General features: G+C 51.6%; 6 protein-coding genes and 1 non-coding gene across 7 annotated transcripts; 4 read left to right on the forward strand and 3 right to left on the reverse strand.

Moving 5' to 3' along the window:
• The first annotated feature begins 29 nt into the window (after positions 1 to 29).
• Positions 30 to 2,356, forward strand: BDV17DRAFT_270367 (putative ceramide glucosyltransferase). Its single transcript, XM_073758681.1, has 2 exons — positions 30 to 626; positions 703 to 2,356. Exons 1-2 carry the CDS (start codon positions 481 to 483, stop codon positions 2,228 to 2,230), a joined length of 1,674 nt encoding a protein of 557 aa, XP_073612888.1. The 5' UTR covers positions 30 to 480; the 3' UTR covers positions 2,231 to 2,356.
• Positions 2,357 to 2,365: 9 nt separating this feature from the next.
• Positions 2,366 to 3,665, reverse strand: BDV17DRAFT_270368 (ankyrin repeat domain-containing protein). The gene is made up of 2 exons (XM_073758682.1): positions 3,588 to 3,665; positions 2,366 to 3,217 (listed from the first exon to the last, which is right to left on the reverse strand). The coding sequence occupies exon 2, from the start codon at positions 3,064 to 3,066 to the stop codon at positions 2,392 to 2,394; it is 675 nt and encodes a 224-aa protein (XP_073612889.1). The 5' UTR covers positions 3,067 to 3,217; positions 3,588 to 3,665; the 3' UTR covers positions 2,366 to 2,391.
• A 133-nt stretch (positions 3,666 to 3,798) lies between these two features.
• On the forward strand, positions 3,799 to 3,922 carry BDV17DRAFT_t119. Its single transcript has one exon. It is a non-coding gene; the product is annotated as a tRNA-Ser (tRNA).
• Positions 3,923 to 4,195: 273 nt separating this feature from the next.
• Positions 4,196 to 5,353, forward strand: BDV17DRAFT_160633 (WW domain-containing protein). Its single transcript, XM_073754665.1, has one exon. It carries the CDS (start codon positions 4,249 to 4,251, stop codon positions 5,149 to 5,151), a length of 903 nt encoding a protein of 300 aa, XP_073612890.1. The 5' UTR covers positions 4,196 to 4,248; the 3' UTR covers positions 5,152 to 5,353.
• Positions 5,354 to 5,402: 49 nt separating this feature from the next.
• Positions 5,403 to 5,861, reverse strand: BDV17DRAFT_293869 (uncharacterized protein; the record flags this gene model as incomplete). The annotated part of the gene is made up of 1 exon (XM_073762715.1): positions 5,403 to 5,861. One exon carries the CDS (start codon positions 5,859 to 5,861, stop codon positions 5,403 to 5,405), a length of 459 nt encoding a protein of 152 aa, XP_073612891.1.
• Positions 5,862 to 7,924: 2,063 nt separating this feature from the next.
• Positions 7,925 to 8,497, forward strand: BDV17DRAFT_283521 (hydrophobin family protein; the record flags this gene model as incomplete). The annotated part of the gene is made up of 3 exons (XM_073760369.1): positions 7,925 to 8,261; positions 8,311 to 8,384; positions 8,441 to 8,497. 3 exons carry the CDS (start codon positions 7,925 to 7,927, stop codon positions 8,495 to 8,497), a joined length of 468 nt encoding a protein of 155 aa, XP_073612892.1.
• Positions 8,498 to 9,255: 758 nt separating this feature from the next.
• BDV17DRAFT_270372 (uncharacterized protein) lies at positions 9,256 to 10,731 on the reverse strand. The gene is made up of 6 exons (XM_073758683.1): positions 10,467 to 10,731; positions 10,357 to 10,376; positions 10,266 to 10,297; positions 10,143 to 10,204; positions 9,963 to 10,087; positions 9,256 to 9,908 (listed from the first exon to the last, which is right to left on the reverse strand). The coding sequence occupies exons 1-6, from the start codon at positions 10,626 to 10,628 to the stop codon at positions 9,368 to 9,370; spliced, it is 942 nt and encodes a 313-aa protein (XP_073612893.1). The 5' UTR covers positions 10,629 to 10,731; the 3' UTR covers positions 9,256 to 9,367.
• Positions 10,732 to 10,737: the final 6 nt, after the last annotated feature.

The following is a 10,737-nucleotide window of genomic DNA, read 5'->3' on the forward strand; positions in this document are numbered from 1 at the left end:
CGCGTGGTTATCAATTAATTTTGTTTCATGGTTTCATCATCTTCGCAGAAAACTCGTCTCATCACAGATAATATAATGGACATTGTCTGATACAAGGTGCAGGTGTCTGAGCCTCGCTGCCTCACTGGGGCGGGTCCATGACTCTTGACAATCCGTTCATAAAATTACCAAGACCAAACACCATCCGCGCCATCCGAATGGGACCTGAATCAGATGCTGCAGGTGCTAGCATAAGATCGAATAATTAGCCTGAGCCGATCGTTATTTTTGCGCCCAGAGCCAGCACAGTTGCACAAGTCACAACCACAAAGCATCCGAGTCCAATGCCGTGGAGCTGACCGCGTCTCTACTCAACTTTTGACAACTTCTCTCTTCTGTTCTTTCCCCCTCCCCGCCTCACGCTCTTCTCAACTCCGCCGCCATTCCTTTTCCTTTGCAGGCTCTCGTCCATAGAATGTCCTATTTCCGTCGCGGACGCCGATGATAGCGCTTCAGTCGATTTCGGACGCCATCGGTTTTGGGTCAGCCCGCCATGGCGAAGTCCAGTGGTCGGTCGCGCTGGGCTGGATGGGCCTCGTCTGGTATTCCACCGTGACGGCTGTGTGTGCTCTGGGGTACTATAAACTGTATGCTATCCTACTTTTCCTCTCTTTAATGGCTATTAGGCTGGCAATTGTGTTTGCGATTTGCTAACGACCTTAGATGGAAGCACTACCTTGGACGCCCTCAGAAATCCCACTCCGCCACGGCACCAAACGCTCCCCACGTCACCGTCATCCGACCGGTCAAAGGCCTCGAGCCGCACCTGTACGACTGCCTAGCCTCGACCTTCCGACAAGAATACCCGCGCGACAAACTCACCGTATGCCTCTGCGTGTCTTCCCGCAGTGATCCGGCTTTCGCAACGCTCGAGAAATTGGTCGCGGACTTTCCAGGCTTCGATGCGCGCATCTACGTGGAAGAAGAGGATCCGCTCCTCCAAGCCGACCATGAACCTGCTTACAACCTCGGTCCGAATCCGAAGATCCGGAACATGAGTCGCGCGTATAGAGAGGCAAAGGGCGATATCGTTTGGATTGCGGACTGCAATATCTGGGTTGGGAATGGTGTATGCGGGCGTATGGTGGACAAATTATGCGGCCTTGGTTCGGGTTCGGGCAAGGAGAATAAATTCGTGCATCACCTGCCTGTTGCTGTGGATGTTACCGGGGAAGCCAGTTTGAAGGATGAGCAGCGCGTATTACAGACGAACGGAGCAGAAAGGGGTGACGCGAAAAATTCAAGTCCACCGTCGCTCGGCCCGTTGGCTATGGGAGGTGGTCGTCTTGAGGAATTGTTTCTCTCGTCTTCCCACGCCAAAATGTACACTGCCATCAACACTGTTTTGATTGCGCCATGCATCGTGGGCAAGTCAAATATGTTCCGGCGCTCACACCTCGACTACCTTACTGCCTCGCCTCCGACGTCCAAGCGCCGATTCAACCCGGGTATTGACTATTTCTCAGACAATATCTGCGAAGACCATTTGATCGGCGACCTGCTGTGGAAGAACAAGGTCCGCGAGGAAAAAGAGGACGGCAAGCGCCTAGGCAAGCATGCCCTCGTATACGGAGATCTCGCTTTCCAACCCATCGCGAACATGAGCGTCCGGTCTTACATGGCGCGCCGGGTCCGTTGGCTGCGCGTTCGAAAGTTCATCGTCATGCTCGCGACGCTCGTCGAGCCGGGCACCGAATCAATCCTCTGCTCACTATACGGCGCATACGGTGTCACGACGGCATTAGCCCAATATCTCGAAAACCCCGACCTCTCCACATGGACAACCTTCTTCACCTTCATCGGTCTCAGCATAGTAACCTGGTCCCTGATCGACTGGACAGTCTACATAATGCTGCACTCCGGCAAAACCGTCGAACTAGACGAGATCACCCCGGTCTTCGTGCGTCCTCCTGCACCAGCAACAACAAGACGGCATTTCCGATACTGGCTTGCTGCGTGGCTTGGGCGGGAAACGCTCGCATTCCCAATTTGGTTCTGGGCCATCTGGGGTGGTATGACGGTTACATGGCGCGATCGCCAGTTCAGGATCGGGCTTGATACGAAGGCGCATGAGATTGAGGGCCAGGGTATACGTGCCGAGGGGTCTTATTCTGAGGGAACGTCTTTACTTGCAGCCGCGGCTGCAGAAAATAAACGCAATGGAAATGGTAAGCCACGGAGGAAATCATGACTACAACTATGACTATGACTGGATTGAATAGACGAATATAGAACAGAAAGAGCAAAGAACATAACGAGGCATGAATTCATCCACGGCGGTCTATAGGTAGATAATGTATATCAAACGAACTTTTCACATTACATCAAACAGCCCCGCGATAGATAAAACCATCACATATCATCCCGTACAGGAATAGGCGGGTTCATAGGATCCCCAAACTCCAACAACCACTCCACAACCTCCCTCCCCTTCGTCTTGGGCCCAGCATCCTGCGCCTGTCCCTGTCCTTGTCCCTGTCCTTCACCAACCGTAATTTCCACCTCCTCATCAGCATCCTCGTCCCTCGCCTCGTCCCTCCCCTTCGCCTTGGCCTGCTCAGCCCAATCCGCCCGTTCCGCAAGGAAGATGGCATCATGCCCAGCCTCATTCTTAATCCCGACATCAGCCCCCGCATTAACAAGAATCTTCACACACTCCAAATGCGTATTCAGCGCCGCCCAGTGAAGCGGCGTATTTCCCGAGTAATTGGCGTGGTTAATCGCGCTCTTGATTTCCGCCTCTGTAAGCGGCACCCCCGTCGTGATGTGCGCGCTTGCGAGGATGTTACTGAGGTGCTCCAGGATCCTCGTGTTGCCGTTTGCAGCGGCGTAGTGGAACAGGCTGCATCCGCTGCCGCCTTCCTCTTGGGGGAATGTGTCGACTGCAGAGGCGATGATTACTGAGGCTCGCTTGTCGTATTTGGTCATTAGTTCGCTGAGCGTGAATTCTAGCCCCTCCATGTCGTTGCTTCGGACGAAGTAGATTAGGTCGTCTACTTCGTCGGGGGTTAGGTTGATTAGGGGCATTTTTGCGGTTGTCTTTTTCTTTGAAAGAGTGGTTGCTTTAGGTGGCGTGGAGACTCTTATCTCTTAAGTTGGTGGTGTTGATGGATGATCCAAAAGAAGAGATACAGGCTTCAGATAATTGACAGTCTTAGACTTGTGACGTCAAATGTATCTGTGAGATGGTCAGCTTTGGCTTGTCCTATATATTGTGTTTGAAGGCTTGGTTTAAAGTAAGATCACCCAGGACGGCAACTGTATATATCCCGCAGAGCAGTGCCAATGCGCAGAACCAACCTAGGAGCACCAGGCAAAGACAGAAAACACAATACCAAACATTGAACAGGATCTAAAGACGAAGAAGACCAAGGTAATGAGCTCGAATTCTGAAATTCAAAACTTCCACCGTCGGGGCTCTCTATACATGTTTCTCCATCGACAAGGATTAAACGTTCATTGCGTAAAACTCAATCCAATAGCCACGAGGGCGGCAGAAGAGCCAAAAACCGGGAATACGAAACAAGCCAAGCAGAAAGACAACTTACCGTCTTGATTTCAGCAAACAATGCCGCGTTGCCTTCAAGCTCCCCAATATCAAAATCTGAAAATGCGGGCGAGAACCTTTTGATGGGGGTCATGTGAATTTATTCCGCAGATCAGCCAATGAAGGTGGGGTTGAAGCCCGCAACTGAGTGCAGTATAGTGAGCTTGCTAGCTTGGAATATAAATGCAAAGAGCGCATTTTTACAGATAATTGTCAGTGTGGCCGAGTGGTTAAGGCGGTAGATTCGAACGCCTATTTCGTCAAATACTTGGTGTTTGGTTTGGCTCGATTTATCTACTGGGTTCGCCCGCGCCAGTTCGAATCTGGTCGCTGACGATCAATTTGCTCACCCTTTTTTTTTTTTTCTCTCTTTCTAGAGTTCTGAGCCGTCTTTGCTGTGAATTGTGACGGCTTTCTTTTGTGAGCCTTCATTTATTTTTGCATTATGCGATCTCGCAATTTGAGTTGATTTCCGCTCCCTTCGTGCCTTGTCGGGGGTACTTCTGTATGGTGCATAGTTAAAGCGCAGTGGTTAGTCATCCAATCTACACTGCCTGGCCCGCGGAACAACGTTCTCCCCGGAGTCTTCCTCCGCATGCATCACAATTCCGACAAGCTGCGACTACGTACATCCATTACAACCTTTTAAAAGCAGCAGCATAATGTCCGCAACACATACGAATGACACTCCGCAGGCCGTATCTGGCTCCACATCACCTCTACCAGAGAGTACTAGCCAAAGCAGAGACAATGACCCGACAGTGACGACCGAAGCAGAAAAGCAGGCGCAGGCACAGGCAGAAGAAGAGGAAGAGCACACATCGCGAGAATCGCAATCGCAATCACAATCAGAAGAAACGCAAAACTGCGCTCAATCAGAGAAAGAGGAGGGAGAAGAGGAAGAGAAGAGAACTTCAGAACCAGATGCGCCACCATTACCAGACGAAATCCCTCCGCCTCTCCCCAATGAAGCTCCGCCGGGCGACGACGACGGCTGGGAGCCAGTCTGGGATGCAAACGCACAAGCATACTACTTCTATAACCGGTATACGGACGTTTCACAATGGGAGAACCCGCGGGTGCCACAGCATGCAGCTGAACCACCTGCCCCAGGGACGGCTCCAGCTTCCGCGCCGGACAAAGAGGAACCGAGCGAGAAAGTCGCCCCTCCGCTTGGCGGGTATAACCCAGCTATTCACGGCGACTATGACCCGACAGCCCCGTACGCGCAGCAGTACGAGCGGCAGGAAGAAGCGCAGGTCGCGCCGGGAATGGGAATGGGCATGGGGGAACCGGCAGGCTATGGCGCGGTAGGATCGTTCAATCGGTTCACGGGTCGATGGCAGGCGGAGTCGCAGAACCCGGAATATCACAATGATGAGAATAAGTCGCGGCGGCAGATGAATGCATACTTTGATGTGGATGCAGCGGCGAACGCCCACGATGGACGAAGTCTGCGGGCAGAGCGGAGCGCGAAGAAGCTGAGTAAGAAGGAACTGAAGGCGTTTAAGGACAAGCGGAGAGAGAAGAAAGAGGAGAAGAGGAGGGCTTGGCTGCGTGATTGATGCTTCTCAACGCACTCACAGTCTATCCTTCTCCCGCATACTTCGTTTTCGGCTCTGTTCTGTTTTCCGTTCATCTATTGTGATACCTGGGTTGGGTTGGGCCTTGAGAGAAGGTCGGCGCTGCATTCGTTGTACTCTATCATGTCATCATCATCCTTACCATTGCATTAGACAAGCGAGGCTCATCGCCATTGTATTACTATCATCAATCAAACATTTCAAGAAGCAAGACCCTCCACAAATTCCCCTCCTCATCCTTCCCTGCCCTCCAAAACCAATACCCCCCTCTCAACCAACAACCTCACAGCATCATCAGCCCACTCCTGACACCGTCTAAGCTTCACATTCGGAAACAATCTCCTCGCGCCCTGGAACTGCTTCCCCGGCACCTCGACCTCCTCACAAATCGCCAAGAACCTGCCACTCTCATACTCAGCTACACTGACCCTCCCAAGCCTCTTCTTTCCCTGGAAGACCGGTTCCTCCTCGGGCTTTATGCAGGGCCGGTAGTTGAATGTCATGCCCTCTTGGATGTTGCCGATCACGTGGAAGCGGTGTCCCGTGTAGGGACCGTCTTCGGATGTCGCGATGAAGATGTAGTGGTGGTCGCGCGGGCCAAGGGAGGTTTCGGTTATGCGGTAGGCTTCGTAGGTCGCAGGTGAGGTTAGGGTTTGAGTTTGAGTTTGAGTTGGAGTTGTGGTTGAGGCCATGAGGGGTGGTTTGGTTTGTAGTCGGTTGGTTGGTACATTATGGGAGGTGATGGTAGTGTTTGGTTGAGTAGATGTTGTACTAGTTTATTCTATTTATGGCAGTTGCTAGGATCATGATTTTGAAAGAGACGAGAGCTCTAATATACTAAACAAAGGAACCATTGTATTGCTCATCACGTGGTGCTGCCTGTCGGGAGTGCCTGATTCCGTGTTGGTGTTTCTGCTTCACTTTTATGATATATATTGAGCCACCACCACCACCCCCACCAACACCACTACCGTGAAGATAGAACGACCACAACATGACAGGCCAATTACGCAGCTTAGCCTATTACATGAACTTATTTGACTCATAACATTGACATGAGAAAAGCGAAACAAGAGATGTATCTGGAGCCGGCAGCCCAGGAGCTGTCTACTGTCCCCACGACGTTGACATCCATAGTATGGTCTTTATACGTGCGCCTGGACGGTGTATCTGGACGACTACGAGATGAGGTCAGCGTCTTTCATGATGCTACACGATACGCAGGGTTCGGTGTGTTGAAAAAGATTGGTGAGCACGACGTACTATAGACGAGCGCCTCGTTGAGAAGCTACGGAGTCCAGCCTAGAGGTCTATTGCATTTCGGATAGTATCTTGTGACCCTCTTGATAGACCTTTTAGAGGTCTGTCAAACGAAACCTTGACTGCTTGAAGGAAGTCTCCATTGCTTCAGGCGTTTTGGCTTCGCCTTGTTGATGACCCAAGTACGATGGGCCATACCTTGAATGGCTGAACCATGGCTGCTCGCTACGGAAAACATTTACGAGAACACAAATACTCTCGGGTTGCATTCAATCCCCTCCGGCGTCTTCGAGAATTTGCTTGACAGGGTGACTTCATCACTGCAAAGGACGTCTTCCGAGCATGATCCGGAGATGCTCAAATGTTAGATCTCTATACGTAATATCACTCGGACACGCTCCATTTCACGAGGAAGGGACTGCTACCAGCCCGCCAGCCTATGGGCCACCGACGTCAAGGCTGACGAGTTCATTCCTGAGACTCTCAGTGGCTGACTCTCACGGCGAGCTCGATGAAGGTTGCCGACGGCCGAAAACAGAAACAACGCCTCTTCCCAGGGTTGAAGTCAAAGGACGCCGATGGCCACGGTGATTTACGTACCTCCAGCCGGTCGAGAAGTAAACAAAGTTGGTTTTGTTCATGATCGGCATGAAACTGGAGTGCATGCTGAAGTGCATGCTGAGGGTTTGCCTCCCTGCTTGGGAAATTACCTACACAGGAGGTCGTGCATCCCTTGCCTCTCCGCAGCCGCCTACATGAGTCTGTTCTTGAGCCTTGCTGGCCCCTTGCATATGGAGCATGCAGCGGCAGGTGCTGGCGCTGAAGGCTGGCCAACAAAGCTCCGGAAAATGCCGAAGTGAGCCTGCATACCACACGAGGTGATTGCGGCTGATTCCTGTCATGGTGTGACCAGCTCTGCGCCTCTCACGCAGTCCCGCAACTCACAGGATCTATAGTGATGACACCTGATGCTACAGCTTGACATTTGGCATCTTGTAGAATGGCAAAGCCATGCTGGGATGCAACCCTATCGAGGTACTGCCGTTTGCATAGAGCGATCTACAGAACAACAGCAGGGGGATGAAACAGTATTGAGATACCTAGCGCCACTCGAACCCACTGAATCCAGTGGCTGCAGGCCATTGCAGGGTAACAACCGGCTGATCCATACCTCATACCGGGTCACCGCTCCCAGGAACAGTATGCTTAAAGGCGAGATGAGTTGAAAGTTTACAGACGATGGTCCTTGCGTGGTGCATTCCACAGGGGCTCTCCAATGAGGGCAAGAATCCTCTGTACCAGGGCATGCTTGCGTTTTGGTAAGGCCTTGAGCAACAAAAGACCCATCCGATGTCTATATAAGAGGGTCGCCTTCAGCTGTTCTTCTGGTCCTCATCAACGCACTCTTTTAGCAAATCTTCCTCTGACAATCCAGTCTTTCGTTCCAAAGTCTCTTCTCCACAAAAATTCCCAAACTTTTACACTTCTAGTCACAATGAAGTTCACCATCGCTACTGCCGTTGCTGCTTTTGCCGCCACTGTTGCGGCCCTTCCTCCTGTCGTCGACTCCCAGGCTGCTGGTAACGGCGTCGGCAACAAGGGCAACAGCAACGTCAAGTTCCCTGTCCCCGACGACATCACCGTCAAGCAGGGTTCCGACAAGTGCGGCGACCAGGCCCAGCTTGCTTGCTGTAACAAGGCCACCTACGCTGGTGACACCACTGATGTCTCCGACGGCATCCTTGCCGGTGCCCTCAGCGGCCTCATCGGTGCTGGCTCTGGCGCTGAGGGTCTCGGTCTCTTCGATGGATGCTCCAAGCTCGACGTTATTCGTGAGTATCCTGATCCATTACTTCACACTATTTCGCTAACAATCCACAGCCATCATTGGGGACTTCCTCAACCAGAAATGCAAGCAGAACATTGCCTGCTGCCAGAACTCCGGTTCCAACGCCGTATGTACCCTCTTAATCCATCATCCAACCACTCCCTGACTAACATTTCACTATAGAACGGCGACCTCATCGGTGTCGGCCTTCCTTGCGTTGCTCTCGGCTCCATCCTCTAAATTGCTTATTGCTGGGCGCGCCTGGGCTGGAAGCACTATCTATAGATGCATGGCAGATCCTGTTCCCTCCATCCTTCGGGAGATGGGTTCTCGGCTTCGCTGGACCTCCTGTAGCATCGTCTTTTGATTCTTGTTGACCATTTTGTATGATTAACTTATGCCGTCGGCACTGAGAAGAAGGCTTTTCCCGGATTGTCTGCGTTGTCGGGCCATGGCAGTTATCTTTAATTAGACTTTGCTACTGTTTGCTTAAACCTCTCCTCCTTACAACAACGTACATGTAGTTGGCCTTCCCTCTGGCTTAGCCGGCCTTACTCTTGCTTTGAAGTTCTATTTAGAACTTGCTATCCCGAACTATCTTCAACTACATGATGGATTCTAACGATGATTTTTCTGAGAATGATACTCAACATGCCCTTTCTACCCCTGTATGCCCTCTAACACTCCATTCTTGCGTAGCATCTCCATTGCACCTGACCAGAGCCCCTTCGACTTTTACTGTAACCGACCAAGCTTTGACCTTGTATAGCTGAGTACTAGGCAACACTTACATTGCCAGTACCTCCATCCCTCCTCGACGGCGCTCTTCTTGCTCTCATAGCAAAAGACCAAGACGCAACAATTTAAGAGGCCCTAGGCCATTCCTATAATACACTTAGAAAAAGAACGCAACCTTGGCTTATGACGTTAGACAAGCTAGCATTACGGAGAATAGGAGTATATAACGTATAAGGGGCATTAGACGGACTGTCGCTTCATTGAACCGCGAGGGACATGTTTTATATTCTATTAGATAGAGTACAGTAATTCCAAAACTGTGGGATGAGACCACGAGAAATTCGCTATTACATATGCCAGGCCCTCTATACTCTAAAAGTACTTAGCAGCAGCCTCCAAGTCATCCGCATTCAACAACCCAACACCCTCATTGATAAGCGTCGTCCAGAGGATATTGCGCGCACGAATAGGATAAGAAGGCGCACCCCAGTACCTCGCCAGAATGCCCTTCTCCTTCGCAGCCGCGATCTGGCCCCGGACGGTCTCAAGCTGCCCGTCGCTCAGAACGCTATCCGTGCCTAGGGTAAGTCCGCCCACCGCATCAGAGAAACTAGCCGACGCAATAGGCGAAATGAGAGACGTGATGCCCTCCTCCTCGAGAGTCGCTAGCGGGCCATCGTAGAAGTAATCACGGTTCGCGACGGGGGCGACGAGATCCAGCGGCGTGTTGCCGGTCCCGATTACGGTGACGGGACCTTGCGTGAGCGTGTCGTTGTTCTTGACGGATGTCAAGTAGCCCTTTTTGCGGAGGGGCTCGAGGGCCGCTATGACGGCCTTGAATGTTTCTGGGCCAGATGTCTTTGAGTCGACCCAGAGGTAGAGGGTTTGGTCAGTGGTTGTGTCAAAGACGCCGCTGCGCACGTTAGATAAGAGAACCTTGTCAGTGAACGTGGGCGTGTAAACGTACTTGGTTGTTGGGCCAGTCAGGAACCTGCTCTTGGGGTTCTGACGCTCAAGAACGTCGAGGATGGGGTTGACGTAGAGCGATTCGAAAGTGCGTTCTTCTGTCAATGAGGACTCGTCGTGGCCGACCTAGGACTGAATTAGTATGCCATATGTACTTGATGTCGCTTTGAAGCTGACTGACATGAAGAGTGCCGTTGTATAGCCAAACATCGGCTTCAACGGAGATGCAACCTTGCGAGAGAGCTGGATGGCCAATTCGTCAGCAGCGCGTTAAAAAAAGAAAAATAGACAGCGATCAAAATACCAGTGTAGAAAGGAACATCTCTCCAATAATCGCTATAGATTGTTAGTCACAGGAACCAGCCATTTTCTCTCCAATTGGAGGCTTAACGCACTTATGGGAATGAACCGGGATCTATGAGCAGCAAGGAACTGGTTAGCGGTTCATCCATCCATTCCAACGAATCAGTCAATTTCCGGAGTAGGTAAAGTTGTAAAAGCATACCGGCAGAATCCCCCTCGTGAAATCAGTAGGATACCTATACTCGGAGCTTCCGTGCGTGTTCTTGAGGATGCTCTGCAGCTCCGATACTTGCTGGACCGCCTCGGTCGGAATCGCAAGGAACAGCGCGGAGGCTGCGGCGAGGAGAGATCGAGAGGCAACCATTGTCAAGCTCCAGTGTCCCCAATTGACGAACGTTGTCCCTGTTCCTGTTCCTGAGCTGCAATCGGTCGAATGTCAGAAACCAAGGAAATGAGGTGAGCTCGCCCCTCCG

Source organism: Aspergillus undulatus, assembly GCF_047715775.1.
Source record: "Aspergillus undulatus strain CBS 261.88 unplaced genomic scaffold BDV17scaffold_46, whole genome shotgun sequence".
Lineage (NCBI taxonomy): Eukaryota > Fungi > Ascomycota > Eurotiomycetes > Eurotiales > Aspergillaceae > Aspergillus > Aspergillus undulatus.